Source organism: Pseudopipra pipra, chromosome 4 (assembly GCF_036250125.1).
Source record: "Pseudopipra pipra isolate bDixPip1 chromosome 4, bDixPip1.hap1, whole genome shotgun sequence".
Lineage (NCBI taxonomy): Eukaryota > Metazoa > Chordata > Aves > Passeriformes > Pipridae > Pseudopipra > Pseudopipra pipra.
Genome location: NC_087552.1, coordinates 7,080,668 through 7,096,904, shown reverse-complemented (window position 1 = coordinate 7,096,904; position 16,237 = coordinate 7,080,668). Strand labels below are relative to the sequence as shown.

The 16,237-nt window shown below is 39.2% G+C and overlaps 1 protein-coding gene across 3 annotated transcripts in view; it reads right to left on the bottom strand.

Annotated features, from left to right (window-relative positions):
- The window catches only part of LARP1B (La ribonucleoprotein 1B), a 42,373-nt gene extending 29,254 nt beyond the window's left edge, over positions 1-13,119 (bottom strand). Inside the window, exons 1-5 of one of the 3 annotated variants that reach the window (XM_064651499.1) lie at positions 12,605-13,119; positions 5,150-5,211; positions 4,351-4,410; positions 1,883-2,051; positions 317-460 (exon numbers count right to left, since the gene is read on the bottom strand). In XM_064651499.1, coding sequence (XP_064507569.1) covers positions 317-460; positions 1,883-2,051; positions 4,351-4,410; positions 5,150-5,211; positions 12,605-12,827 — 658 coding nt within the window. In that variant the 5' untranslated portion in view covers positions 12,828-13,119. The remainder of the gene's footprint in view (positions 1-316; positions 461-1,882; positions 2,052-4,350; positions 4,411-5,149; positions 5,212-12,604) is intronic. The other 2 variants (XM_064651498.1, XM_064651497.1) reach the window with 2 other exon arrangements.
- Positions 13,120-16,237: the final 3,118 nt, after the last annotated feature.

The window sequence follows — 16,237 nt, the reverse complement described above, 5'->3', positions numbered from 1 at the left end:
CTGCCAAAGCAGAGTTCAAAGTGTAGCTCCACAAGCAGTTGCTCTAGTACCAACAAGCTGTGGGAATAGCAGCAGAGCAGGACAGAGCAGATGCCTTCTAAGGCTATTTCCAAACATTCTGCATTGTAAAACTGTGGGACAAGATTCTGTAGGGAGCCTTGAAGAGGAAAATATATGTTGCTCGTTATTGGGAAATATAAACACTAGGTTTTACTTCGTATAGGCAAAGCTAAGTTTCAACATAAACTGCCAGCTCACGTGGTATTATACTTTATTTGCCACCAATAGCAAGACCCAGAGATTGAGAAGTACTTACTTCTTGCTTCATTCCGTCTGTTGTTATGAGGTATTGACTTGTTTGTTTCCAGCAGAAATCTGGAGCTCGTTCGAGAGCCTGGTCTTTCTTGGCTGCCTGACCTTACATCGTCCAAATGAAGTGGCACCCATTTCTGCTTGTTACCTTGAAAAGTTAATATATTACTCTTAATTATACTAATACTTGAGGTTTCAGCTCCTGAAAAGATTCTATAGAATTCTTCACGTAAAATTAGTCACAGTTAATTTCAAAGTTTAAAAACCAGAAGAAGCTTAACACTGAAATTTTAAGATATTATGAATGATTAAATAATAAATTCAGTGTATAAGAATTTCTCAAACTGAAATGTAACCTTACCTAACCTTTAAATACACAAAATAAAGGTGAACCTTTTTATTTAACAAACTTTCAGATGTAAGCTCCATTACCAAGAATTTATAGTACATGTAAGTGTATACAGTAAATATGTTACTATATAATTTCACAACTTGCATATGAAATTTAGAAGTAACAAAATAACATCTAAAGTTAACCAGTGCAATAAAGATTTCAATCACAAATAAAAATTTTCCTGAGAATTTACCTCAAAATATTCAGACTAAGTTCATTCACATGCATCAAAAATCATTAGCAAAGCTTTATTTTGTTGTAGGCTGGCCTAAAATGTCCACTACCCATTTTTTCTTTAACTATAATATTGATTATAGTTAAATTTATTTAACTATAATATTTGGCTTCATATTTTTGTAGCCAAGAAATAAGTAAATATATAAAATGCGCTTTCCACACGGGGGAAAAAGAAAAATAGGCTGTACCTGTGGAATGCTTTGCTTTAGATTTCCACTTAGACTGAAAAAATCAAAAGCAGTAGAGGATTTGTTTTTCAATATATACAGGAAGATTAACAAATCTAAACAGCAAAGGTCTTTAGGATCTGAAAAAACACCATCCAGGAAGCAAGATAAAAAAGCAGCTGATGGCAGCAAGATCTTGAAACTCTCTCCACTGTTCCTCCAGCCTACTCCAGTCTCCTGACTAAATGAGATACAGGTTTGTTTCCCATTTTTAATGTAACAGATTAGATCAAAAGGAAATAAATAACCTGATTTAGTTTTCAAATGATAACTTCAACATGTAAGCTAACAGTAGAATATGAAAACCAAAGTGTTTTAGTTATATAGTAACACACACACACACACACACACACACACATATATATATAAAGTTAAATTAACATAGTGCTACCTATTTAGGAAAATAAACATATGAGAGACAGTAATGGACTGTACAGCCATGCTAAAATCTTCAAGAAATTGTCAGAGCTTCAAGGACCACCAACAGGACACAAGCTACTTTTCCCCCAGAACTCCTACTTGACTAAACAGAACACTCCAAAACCTGAGAAAGGAAGCCTTGTTTAAGCTTTCTAGTAGAAAGCAGAAAATATTCTGTTATCACCTAGAAAATGCAAAACATGAAAAGTTTCATCAAGTCATTCAACTGGAATCAATGTAACTGTATCAACAGTGACTTACTGCATTATACACAGTGCCTGCCCACACTGACCTTTTTTCCTTTGGTTGTTCGTGTGAGCTTCATCTTCACTAGTGTTATCTGCCAGACCATCTGGCTTTGCCTCTGGATTGTCCTTGATTCCATTATTGCTTTTTTGATCAGATTTCTCCTCCTTTTCTCTTCTATTTGTTGACTTCTTACTGTGACTTACAGTCTTACACTGCAAGAGACACAGGTAATTATTTCTGACAGTACAGCTGATAGCAAGAGGCACACATTTCCTTTAGCTATTACAATTCCTTTATTATTACCTGTTCTCAACCTCTTCAGCAGGACGAGTTTTAAAAACTGTTTTGCAAAGTCTCACTTTAAATAATTTTATCTTCTGCTAATTTGGCAAGACTGTAAAATTAATTTTTAGACTAAGAAAGTTTTTAACAGAAGATGTAAAATTAGAGTGAACAATCATGTTTCAATCCTTTAGACATGAAAATTTATTTCATAGGAAAGAAAGAAATATTCTGATCAGTCCCCACTATTCCAGACTGATTATCTTTAAAAAGCTGTGCTCACAGAATACTGAATGGTAAATCAGAAATCCCCATGATGCCGTACAATCTCAGCAGCCCAATGTTCATGTAAACTATAAGCCATTAGGTCTTAACTCCTACAATTCTGTTCTACTAAAACAGAACATGAACCAAAGATCAGAGGATGTGGAGGTGCATGGTTACAGATTTATTTTTTCCCACATTAGAATATGGCATTTACTGTGAACTGTGTGCCTTTAAGTAGTGCCAGCATACTGCAGATCATCACTTCCCAGAGATCCCACAGAATAAGAGGTTTCAAAGAAGGCAAAATGACCAGCATTTTAGCAAAGAGTGGGAAGTTTAATTTATCCCTGGTATCAATCCAGGCTGGGGCATGACGGGAATGTGAGCAGATCTGCCGAGAAGGACTTGGGGGTGGTGGTGGATGAGAGGCTGGACACGAGCCAGCAACATGTGTTTGCAGCCCAGAAACCAAATGCATTTGGCAGCAGGTCAAGGCCAGGGATACTGCTCTTTTGCTCCAGTCTGGTGAGACCCCACCTGCAGTGCTGCATCCAGCTCTGGGATCTCCAACATAAGGACATGGGGACCTGCTGAAGCAAGTCCAGAGGAGGCCACAAAGATGATAAGAGAGCTGAAGCACCTCACCAATGAAGACAAGCTGAGAGCTGGGGTTGTTCAGCCTGGAGAAGAGAAGGCTTCAAAGAGACCTTACTGTGGCCTTTCCATATTTAAAGGAGGATTATAAGATGGAGACAGACTTTTTAGCAGGGCCTGTAGCAACAGGGCAAGAATAATGGTTTAGTAATAGTTTTAAACTAAGAGAGAGTAGATTCAGACAAGATAGACTAAGAAATTTTACATGATGAGGATGGTAAAACAGTGGCACAGGTTGCCCAGAGAGGTGGTGGATGATCCATCTCAGGAAACCTTCAAGGTCAAGTTGGATGGGGCTCCGTGCCTCTTGCTCTAGTGGAAGATGTCCCTGTCCATGGCAGAAGGGTTGGACTAGAAGACCTTTAAAGGTTCCTTTCAATCCAAACCATTCTATAATATTTACGTGCAAAAAGAAGTGTTGCAGAGGCTTCTGCCAAAGAGAAAGAATTTTCCTATGTTGTAGAGACAGCTTTGAACCTGCTGGAGTACATACAGTAGATGCTGCAGCACTACGCTGTACTACACTGTATTTAATTTGAACACAAAGCCTTCCCTTAGACACAATTAAGTTTAAATACAAATGAAGGGTTATTTTGTTTTACAGACACTATATGAATTTGGACACTTCCAATTACAAAATGCACGCTGAACCCAAGCCCATGAACCCAAATATTCTGGTTTCCCTCACTAAGAAAACAGTAAAAGCATCACAGGGACGCTGATGCAGAACTACAGCAGAGTGAAATGTCGCCACTCAAAATAATCTCTGCTCTCTTCTTGTTTCAAATAGCATCAAAGAGATCTAAAATATATTATGCATTTATCACTTGAGATAAAGGGAAAGGAAGATATTTTGATGGAATAGATGTTAACTTAAAATCCAAAAGGGAGGGAAATATACCAGAGGAATAGGATAACTAAGCTGTCTTAAGACAATAGGCACAAAGCATTCTGAGCCATAAGAGAGGGTAGCATGTTCACAACTCCAAAGGCCTTCTCATCTATGCATAAACAGATGAAAACAGCAGAAAAGGTAAATAAAAGTTTTAAAACAGTGGAGTAAATAATATGGCACATTGCACATCCATGGTACATCACTAATGAGTGTATGGTATGGGCTTGTGAAGGGTTTAGAAGTTCCAGTATCAGTGCTGATAATCAAGCACACAACAGTATCCTGAATTATTGGCTAAACTTCTGCTGAAACCCTAAAACACCAAAAGCACACTCTGGGGAGAACAGTATTAAACAGGTAAGTCGACATGGCTTTAAAAAAAAATAACACTGAAGATAACAAAGGATACTCACTTCATTGTTTGCTATTTCGCTTGGTGTTGGCCAGTTCATGATATCACCAAAATCATCAGCCTGCGAAGACAAGAAACAGTTTATATTACTTCCTCGATTTAGTCCTTTTTAACACATGAAAAACATGAGTTGTGACTCAGATGGCCAGACTACCCCTTGGAGTAGAAAGGTTAGAAGTAGCAGTTTTAAAAAACAAGAAATACAACAGAAGACAAATGTACAAATTTTGAAAGAGGTCTTATGACTTTTGAGCACACATAAACAATTGTCAGATTAAATGTGCTCTTACACATAGCTTCCTATTTGATTTAAAGGTATCTGCTGCTTAAGGCTTTTAGTTTTTGGAAGACCTTTGAGGACCAATCTAAAAAGGGGTGGCCGTACAAAATTTTAGAAACTTAATTTTTCAATAAAAAGATTCAGGGTTTCCTTGTTGTCATAATGGTAATTTTATGCACATAAAGGATGCAAATCACTTAATATGCAAAAAGGATTTCCAAAACCAATCCAGCACCACTTGTGCTCAAATGATGCTGTTTCTTTGCAGCCCCTTCACGTTTTTATGTAATCCTATTAATTTTTTAAACAAAAGTGCTTTTCTTTATTCCTCATACATACATCAATTTAGCATCCCTCCTAATTTTAAATTTCCCTTCCTTTTTTTATTTGTCTCTGTCTTCAAAATTATCTATTACCAAAGTTACACTTCCAGTTGTAACTTCAAAATACCTTGCTATCTTTTTATTACATTACTATCAGCTATTTACCATATTGAATATTTACAGCCAGAAATACAAACCTTGCTGCATTTCCTTGTCCGGGGTTTTGCCGCTTTTATAACTATAGTGGAATTTTTTAGTTCTGAAAAGGAAGAAAAATATTTTCAGGTGAAGAATTAGACTGCACTTTAAACAAGTAAGGAAGGTATATGTTAACAACTCTATTTAACTATCTATCATACTACACCAAAGGTTTTTTTGAGGCCTTCATATCAAAGTCAAAGAATATTTCCATAAAGTCACTAATTACACTGAAAAAGTCACATTTATAAAAAGTGCAAATACTCTTGAAAAGCAGGTGTACAAGATACCGCCTAACACTGTATTTAAGCATTTGTTCAGCTAATAAGGTCAAGACTATCTCAAAATGCTCGTATTTTAACTTAAGTAGCAAAGACAATAAGCCCCTGAAACACATTTAAGAAGAGCTCTTAGTAGAAGGTATATTTATAAGATAGAATTTATGAAATCTATACATATGCAAGCATGCATGAAAAAACCCACAGAAGCAATTACATATTCCCAAATTCCGAGTAATTTCCTTTTGTAAGTAATTACTCAAATGCCAAATAAAGTTTAGCCATATAGCTCAAAATCAAACTAAGGCTATTAAAAATTAAAAGAGAAAATTACTATAAAACTACATTAAGACTGATAAATTTGAATGCCCAAATTCCACAATGGATATGTTTATGATAAATATATTTGGCCTAACAATCTGGAACTTACATTGGGAAAAAAAGTCTATGTCTTAACACATGTGCAATTACCCTTTTGTATATGACTCTGATTTTCTTATTCTGTCCAATTTTTCCCTACCCTTCTCAATTGCATTCTACTTTTTGCATTGGGAATTCAGGGGAAGAAAACCCATTAGTACCTGGCAATTTTTCTTGAAGATTAGAACTGACAGTTAAGAGGAAACCATCTCCTAACTTCTCTTAAGGCCTGCTTATCCCAATGCATGTTTTTCCATACAGAAGTGGTCACAACCATTCCTTGAAACTTCTTCAGTATTTTATTGCAAGACAAGCTTGAAACATTGAACATGACTAATATCACGACTGGATTATTTTATACAGGGATAACATCACCTCCTCAACCTTCATCTCTTTCACATCCAGTGACTAATCTTCCTTATCGCAGCTTCACACTGGGAACCCCACCCTCATGCCTCAGTGACTCTGAAAAGCCTCTCTGCCTGCTTCCTGGAATATACTGCGAATGTTAGAAGCACAAACTAATGCATACTCCATATTCTGCAGTAAATTTTAATACAATTTATAGTTATATAAATTATATTTCATGTATATACTATATGCGACTTGCACATCTCACAGGATGTGAACTCAGTGAATCCTGTTCACCTTGGCTACATCATTTACCAGCAGGATTTGCCTCTTCTACAGATCTACTTTTTAAACCAAAGACAAAACACACACCTTCAAACTGCCTCTTTTGTGTCATTCAGCCTCAATTAACTTTAGACTGAGAGCTTTTAGAAACATACACTGATAGTGTAATCCTAATTTTCACTTGTCATTCAAGAGTAAACTAATTGCCCTTAACAAAACAAGACACACGGCTGTGGAGGTGGAACAGCAAACAAATTTGTAATTTTCTCCAACAGAACTGCCACTTACCTGTACAGGTAAACCGACTGGCCATAGCATGGCTGTAAACACATCTCTGCCCAATTACCTTACTGAAGCCCTTCTTCCATCTCACAGCACTTTTACTTAAAATTGCTGCTGCAGGGCTGCTCTGTCAGAACTTCTACTCTGTGTGTCACTAGGGTGTAGCAAGGCATTCAAAAATTTAAGACTCAATGTTGCTGCACTATCTTAGTCATTAGATATTACATATTACGCCAGGCAACAGAAGAGGCTATCTGAATAGAGTAGAATGAGACTCAACTCGTTTTAAGGAATCTCTTCTATCTGAATGGAGTAATCTAAGACTTGGAAGATGTATTTGCAAACTAAACAAAAAGAAAATTAATATTAGGCAACACACTGCCTGGTTGATGATGCCCTTTCTGAATTCAAAGGCTTGATATCTCATCACACTCTATACTTCCCTACCTGACAACAAATCCACAGAGTTCCTTGTCCTCTCAAAAGAGCCATGCTCAAAAATAAATTGAACAGATCTTTCCTGGCTGGCTTTCTAGGACTTATCACGTGGGAGTTGGATTTTAGTGTGAAGCATGAAAGGGAAGATAAAGGGGCAGGAAAAACAGAAAAGGAGGGTGGGAGAGCAAAAGAACTTAACAACTGATCACTTAAAGGTTTTACCCAGGTCACATCTGTTCTGTTGTCATGAACAACCTAAAGCCACTGTTCAGGCAAAACTTACTCTAGGCCATGTTCAGATAAAAGCTCTGTGCTTAACATCACTCCAGGTTTGGTTTCAACATCACATAACAGCGCTGAGTACTCGGAAATGGCACCTTTAGTACATGGCTCCAGCAGAATTCAATAAGTCCTTCCAAATAAACTATTTCACTAACTATTCCAACCTAACTGTATTAAAATGATTCATTCTGTCATATGCTACAAGGAATCTGTTCACTAGTGGCATGCTGTGTTGATAAAAGAATTCAGTTGTCTTCAATGACTTTACTTCCTGGGTTTCTGCTTTGTTTTGAGGGTGTGGGAGAAATTAAATAAAGTCAAGGATGAGGCAGTTTAATTGCCAAAGATCTCCTTTCAATCACTGAACTCCATCCAGTAAAGATGCCATCCACATGAAAACAGAAATCAGCTTTCAAAGCCATTTTTATTATGGTTCTTCCAAGTCTCTTAGTAGACCATCCTCATACAAAGTATTTTCTGTAGAAAGATGCAGCTGTACAAACATGCCAAGTGCAGTATGTAAAGACACATGGAATGATGGGTCTGAAAAATGAAAAATAAATTTTGGAACCACCAAAACTGCAGCAATCCTCTAGGACAATGACAATTGAGAAGGAAAAGCAGACTGGATGGCTGTGCAGAGATAAGAGGAGTAAAGTTTGTGCTTAAGATGTATCCCCCAAAGTACTACTGATCACAAGGCAAACTACACTTACAGTAGTAGGACTTCAGAATGGATGGTTTGAAGCTCTGCAAATAACTTGTCAGCAAGTAATTTTTCCTGATGAATAGGGAGGTATGATATTGCAAACTTATTCTGAAAGCAAAGTCTATTCATAATAGGTGGAACACATTCTAATTTAGATACAAGCACAGTTTATGCTGTAAGACTTTCTAGACAATATCCAAGTTTTATTTTTACTTGGACTGCACGTGGGCTTCCTTTTGTGAAGGAACAACATCACATAAATACCAGAAGTGCTTCAGGGAGCAGCTGAAATCACCCAGCAAAACAGTTCTTCAAAACTTAAGTGGAACATGCTTGTTTAACTTGCATAACATTTTCTTTTCAATGCTCAGTTTGAAACTTGACAGTGTATTCCATTTTTAAACAAGGTAAGCTATGCTTAAATCTACCGTTTTAACAGATAAATGTGAAAGTATTGCCAATGTGGCAAAATAATCCCTTGGAGAATTTAATAATTTAAATCTAGAGCATGGATTTAGAGCCAAGAGTCTGAAAAATAATAAAAGAATCCCAGTTATTATGCTAACATCCTGTTCTACAATAGTTCTAGCATTTTATAGCAAAAACTACCTTAAGATTGACCTTCTCCACACCATTTGAACATCTAATCAAGGCAATGAGTTATGACACCTGCATCCTTCCACTGCTCAAAACCAGTCAGTTTTTCAATACAACAAGGAATAGGGAAAAAAAATCCACAATATACGATTGATTCACCACTATACTATTTATTTTCCTCATATTTCATTTCTCAACATGTTTTTTTCTTGGCTTCTTCACAGAAAGCTGCAACTTCTGACTCAATTTCTACCAAAGTTTCACAGTCTAAAAGGAGCACATGTTAGAGCACAGAGAGGTGGGTTTCTGTCTCATAAGGTCTCCAGTTTAAAAAAAAAAAAAAAAACCAAAACCTACCATACAAAAATCACACATGCTGTTATATACAACTAAAATACAGACAGCAGCTTTGTAAAGATCATGTTTTCAATCCCTTCAGGGTTGGGGTAACTTTATGTTGTACCTTCTGATAATTCTTGGAATAATTTTTAGAAGCTGCTGTTAAAGCATTCAGTGTATTCATAAGAACTAATGAGAATACCTGTCTTAGATACACTCAAAAAATCTGATAATAAGATAATTTACAAATTTATTAATCCAAAGCTTGCCATTTCTAGCAACTCATATATCTTTACTAAACTGTACTTTTACAACCTGTTTTGCTATCAGACTAAAGCAAATTAATTTATACAATAGCACTGCAGTGAACTGGTTCTGTTACCAAAATATCAAACAGATAAAACGTATTCTTTGATGCCCAGAAATAAACACAATGAAGAAAGACAAACTGAGCACAAAATAAAGGAATGAAGTCTGTGCTTATTTTAATTAACTACATCATTCAAGCACACCAGGAAGCAAACTCACTTTAACCACTCCAGCAGCACAAGTATTTTGCTGCACTGAATATTTTCATAAATTTCACAAACAATTTTTGAATAATTATCTAGTAAGTCATTAGAGACCCACATCACCTACACAAATCACAGACTAGAGAAGTTGTCATTCAGATCCCCTTCTGCAACCTTACAAAAAGGGCAATGCTTGAGGTTTCATCAAACAAAGAAGTGGGAGAACTTTTGAAATAAAATTATTTCAAGAACTTCATCCTGGGCAAATTATTTATGTGGCAGATAGGTAATTCACAGTTTCAGCCTGAAGAACTTAAAACTTACTGCAATATATTGGCTGGGCACTATGACGGGAGACAAGGGAAGGAAGGCACAGCACAGAAGGATCTTTCATCATTTGACAGCCTATGCTAAATCTAACTCCCTCTGTCCACAGTCACCAGGACTAGAACCATAGAATTATTAAGGTTGGAAAAGACCTCAAAGTCATCAAGTCCAACCTTTGACTGAATACCACCTTGTCAGCTAAACCATGGCACTAAGTGCCACAACCAGTCATTTCCTGAACACTTCCAGGGATTGACACTCCACCACCTCCCTGAGCAGCCTGTTCCAATGCTTAACAACCCTTTCAATGAAACAATTCTTCCTGAATTAGACAGAAACCTATTAATTTCACTACCAGTTTTATACTTTCTCCAGGAGTTAAATGCAAATTAGGATGTAACAGTAGCTGTATAATTCTAAAATTATTCTGCTTAAAAGAGAAGTTTAACAAGAGGCCTAGTCAGGAACACTGTGGTAACAAACATCCCATGAACAATTTAGATATGTTTGCATTTGATGTTTGGTTTACTATAACTATTAAAACCTACGAATGTATCTGAGACAAAAATATGACAGGTTATAATAACAACACCAAATTCTTCTGCTAAAATTTTAAGTCTTTTATATTACATTTTCCTTCTAGAGTCAGGCGGCGGTACAGTTTACTTCAGTAACAAGAAACAGGTTTGCCTCTATTACAAACTAATCCCATCCTAAATTGAAAGTCCAAAGATGACAGACTGGGGTCAATTTTCTCAAGTGTGTAACGATCACTGAACATACCATATGTGCATTTCTCAGGAAACTTTCAACGAATTAAGCCAGGATCAACAAGTCAAACAGGATTCAGTCACTGCTTTGATGTGAGATTCTTTTACATTTTATTATCCTCTTTACGGATAGTTTTACATTCCATCCCAGTAGTATTTCTGCTCATCTACTTATTATTTCACATGACTAATTCCATACTACAACATTCATAAGGGCCTGGTGTGACAGATTTTGCTTTGCCAACATGTAATTAGTTACTTCAAAATACATCCCTTATTGCAGGTGGAAGCACATGGCAATTCCTTCCTTCAAACAGCCAGGAAAGATCAGCTGCTTTGTCTTTTACCTCATGGTTCTTTCGGTGGTGGTCAAATCAAAACACACACCCTGGTATATGTTTTTCACGGATGTCAGTACCAGCAACACTGACTCCCTTATTTGCTCAATTACACACTTGGCCACTGAAAAGTATGTTCTAGTGCAACTACTCAGCTTAATATTAATTTCATAAATGGTAAGCACAACTTTTAGCGGAAGAAAAATAACTTGAAGTTCTCCAAAATCAACAAATTAACTACACAATGTGAGTGTATGAACTCACTGCCTCCTGCCTTCTCCTTCCTTCAACAACTATTTGTGCACTTTATCTTTAATGGAAAAGTAAACTTTACAGAGGTGAAACATAAGGTGCTAATGCAACAAAAGCAGCTTTCCCAATGCTTCCGATGTCTCATTATTATAACATGAGCGACAAGTCTTCTTTCATGAATGGACCAGACCACAAGCTGCTGCCCAGCAAGCTGGATTGTGGAAGCTCCACATAAATACGTACTTACGAGTGTGTCAGTACACACAAACAAAACAGTCAATATGATAAAGATGAGTATATATGTTGCCAAAAGGTTTGCTTCTCAGGTAAGTAGAGATTTTGTGATCTGGAACGTGGTCTCTGTCTGACCTGTATACTTCCAACTATAAATTATATATTTCTGTTTGTGAAGAAGTATGTGTTTAACTCAAGGATAAAAGTGTGAGATCACAAAAAGGTTTGTCAGGTTTCTTCAGGAACAAGTGCTGAGATTGAAATTCTCAGGAATCACAGGTCGAAATACTTATTTTGAGGTGAGCAGTTTACTTGCAGCCAAGAACAATACTCCAAGAAGCTGCTAACTTCTAGGAACTCTAAGCATAAGCCTGACAATTTCAAGTCGGGTCTTTGACGACCAACTCTACAAAACCATACGCCTGTTCAGTCAGTGTGATGCCTATAAAGCAACTTTATCTTACATGTAGTGATTAAAGGCCAGAAAATTATACCGTGGCTACTCTCGCTCTTTCCACATAAACACGCTGAATCCCGAGAGCAAGCAAACTGCTTGCTTTTGCCAACAGTTAAAGCCTCCACAATCCAAATCTTCTGGAAACCAAAACCAAGTAACGGATCGTTCCGAGGGCCTTGCTATATAATTAGCAAAAATGCGCTGCGGCAAAGCAATATTTCTAAACAGAGGCAAAACGAGACGAGTAAGTGACCAGCTCTATCTGCCAGCACCAGGGGCCGGCCGGAGGTCACCGCCAGACCATTCGCAACCCCCAGGACCCGCAGCCAGCACGGCGCTCCCTCTCCCTGGCCGGGTCCCCGCGTCCACCCGCCCCGTCCGCCTCCCTCCTCTGCCCATGTATGTCAAACACAGCGCGCCCGGCCCGGCTCCCGCCGCGCTGCGTCCGGGCCCGGCTCCGCTGCCCACAAACACGCGCCTTTCGTTCTTAAAAAAAAAAAAAAAACAAAACAAAAAGCAACCAAAAGCAAAACCAAAACCATTCCGATTCAATAAAGGCACCGCACGACCCCCGGCGCCGCACCTGGTTCCGGCGGTCCGAGCCGCCCGTCCGCCCCCGCGGGCGGGGACGGGCTGTCCCGCCGGGCTCTGCGCCGCGTCCACGCGTTCTCCTTGGGCGCCAGGGCTTCCCTGCTCCGGCCGCCCTCCTCCGCCGCCTCCTCCCCGCGGGGCGAGCCCGACTCGGGCCGCCGGGGCTCCTCCGCCGCTCTCCAGCCCCGCTGCTCCGACACCTGCGCCGCGGACATGCCCGCCCGCCGCAGGGGCCACAGCCAGGGCGGCCGAGGCGGGGAGCCCAAGGCGGGGTAAGGGGGACCCGCCTCCTCCCCGGGCCGCCCCGCCCCGGAGCCGCAGTCAGCGCCCCCGACCCGGCCGAGCGCCGGTAGCTCTACCTTCCCTGCGGCCGCAGGGGGCGAGCGACGGTGAGAGTAAGAAGCACCGCGACCTGCCGGGGCCCTGCCGAGGGACAGGCGGCACTCCGGCCGCGCTGCCTCGGCCGCGCCGGCCCCGCCCGCCCGGGGGAGGGACCCGGGGCTCTCCTGTGCGCTGTGACCTCATGGGCCGGGCGGTTTTCCAGGGCCTTTCGGACATTTCGGTTCGCTAGGCCTGGCCCGTACCTGTACAGCGCGACAAGGGGCTCAATATGCACCAGGAGGATGAACACATTTCGCTGATGCGAAGGGGACTTCTCTGGTTCAGCACTTCGAGTGGCACAGCCTAGAGAACATGTTCACTGGCACGTGAGAACATACTGGAGTCCCAACAGCAAGGGAATCTCACATTTAAACATTCCAACAGAAAGGTACCTTCACCATCACACCATCTCTCTTCTACCCTTCTACTTTCTGCCAAAAGTCTCCCAGAAATTATCTCATAGTAGCATGTGTACTTGTACCAAGCTTGCTGGATTCGTTTGGAGGTTATTCCCACACTTCTGCCGCTGCATTATCCCAGAAGCACTGTGATCAGAGGATGAGGAAAGCCACTGCAGCATGACACCTAATCACCCCTTTCCCTCTTTGCCAGCTCCCAGGGCTCCCACAGTTCTCCTTGATTACACCTTAAGACACCCGTTCCTCTCCCATTTCTTTCATTCAGTCTCTTGGTTTAATCCCTTTCTTACAAAAGAGCTTTCAAAAAAAAACAAAAAGGAGCCAACACTTCTTCAGTGAACTAAGCAAATTCTCAAACAGGCTTTTATAAAGTGAGGCAAACATTTTGAAGTAGTGTCACAAGTAGCCGAGTTTCCTGGTTTTTGTAGCAGCAAAATATGTTCTGTTTGGAGTAATATTATTCATTGCTCTAATGAGATTATGTGCAGTTTTACCCCTTCATCAGAAAAATAAACAACAGGCCCACCAAAAACTCAACAAATGCCCATCATAGCTGACGCTTCAGGCACTGAGACAGTTTTAGGATTATTCTGTAACTGTGGATACAGTAGCAGATCAGATCACCTGACAGAAGGCCAGGCCTACCTCAAAAACAAAAAAACCCCAGGTGCTTGCTGCTTTGTTCAAGATATTTGAAAATTAATGACCTTTTGTGGTAAGGGCTTGAAATTAAAACATCTACTACAATTGTTATGCTCCAAGGAGCAAACCATGTAGAGGAAAGTATCACATTTCTGTAATTGCAGATTTAAGCTCCAAACATTAGAGGAATTTCTCTTCTCATAAATAGAGAAAAAATCACTAGTGCTTCTAAGCACTTATTGTATAGAAAGTGACACATGTATTCTTTCTTTTTAAATTTATGTCAGTAAAGAAGAAAAAAGGTAGAATGACTAAAATTACAGGTAGAATGATTAAAATTACAGCAAATCTTCAAACCCTTAGAAGCATTTTTCTTTGACACTAAGAACTTGCTTTTTTTCAGATGCCATAAGTTTACTAATCGGGGACATGTCAATTGCATACAGTCCTGACAGCAGGAGTATCAGTCACACTACCTGTTGAAAACAGTTTCTGTATCTTTTATTTGGTTTCCCAAACTCAGAAGTTAAGCAGAGGTTAGAGTGATATGAAAGTACAGAGGCTCTACCTAAGTCACTGGTAAGAAGGGGAGTAACCTCCTGTTTCCTTTTTTTCCCATACTGTTAGAAAATAAGGAAGCAGATGAGTAGGCCAGCTGGGACTTTAGGAACACTGCAGTACTGCAGTGCAGGAACTTGAACAGAGCAGGAAAAAAGAAAACTGATTAAGGGGTAATTATATGTGGGCAAAAAAACACTAAAGGTGACCAGTAACATGGCACTTGAGCCTTTGTCCATCCTTGTTTTGCTAACTCCGGGGTAGGACATGTCTTACTGTAACCTTTACGGGATGGACTAGGCCTGAAGAGGATATAAAAAGCTTTTACAGTTGCTAAGACTCATCCTTAACACTTTGTCCACTGTGTATCATCACTCTTGTTACTTTCTAGCAGTGTAAGTCAAACTTCTTTGGCAAAACTCTTTTTCCTTTACCAGCACAGTACTTAAAATACTCATATTTGGAAAAGGGGCTAATTTACACCACAAGAGAATACCAATCCTTAATGACACACTTCACATTTTAATGCTTATGTTTTATCTTGTGTGGAAGTATCCAAGTGTACCAGGAAACACTGCAAATTACAGCATTCCATACAATAGCAGCATTTTACTCATGTAACAGTTCTTCACAAGGAATTACATGCGTACAGACCATACAGAACCTCCTTTCCATACTGTATAACTTATCATTACAGCCAAGCTGACAGAGAACCTGACAGTTTAAGATAAAGAAAATTCCCTGCCCAACCAAGCGTAATTAAGATCAACATTAAAAAAAAGGACAGAAACAATTAAGATAAATAAATAAATTTTAAAAATAGCTGCCTCAAAGTGTTAGCAACTACCAAGACAAAATAATATTCAGTGTCCAAGGATTTTCACTTTTCTACTCTTTAGAGAGTATATCTATACATGCATATGACATTCCCATAAGGAAAAGCAACAGAACTCCATTCTGTCCTATGTTACCTTTCTGCAGACTTTCTAGAGTAATAAAACACAAGTGATGTATCCTTGCTAAAAAAAATTCCTGAGCAGTCTCTTTTGAGTTGGTTGGGTTTTTGTTTGGTTTTTTTTTGATTCGGGGAAAGTACAAGAAGCTCCATTTGACAATTATTAGATGTGTTCTGTTCCACAACATGATCAGGTGCCAGAAGAGAAGCATGGGAACAAAACACCAAACAAGTGTACCTGGGTTACTCATGGATAACACACCAGATTCAACCTCTCGCTCTGCCCTAAGCCTTTCCTTTCCAATGCAGACAAAGCAAACTACCCACTCCAAGTTTAGTATGGTACCCTTGCTTGGAACACAGCAGCCAAAAGTTGTACATATTTTGGACCCTTTTAAAAGTAGAAAGGATTTTAAATTAGTCTGGGAAATTCGAGCACAATGAAGGCATTGGCAAGTATAAAATTGGAATTACGATGGTATCTTAATTAGCTGATACAAGCTTATTTTCTTTACTAGGTACTGCATGTAGAAAAACATCAAAGTAGTACCAGTGTTTGTTATGGGAAGCTTTTATCACGTCCTGTAGATTAACTGCTCTCCTTGTGCTACAGCTCTAGTAGGAATAAAAAGGATTACAGGATGACAGCAAGATGCACTTTGAACACCTG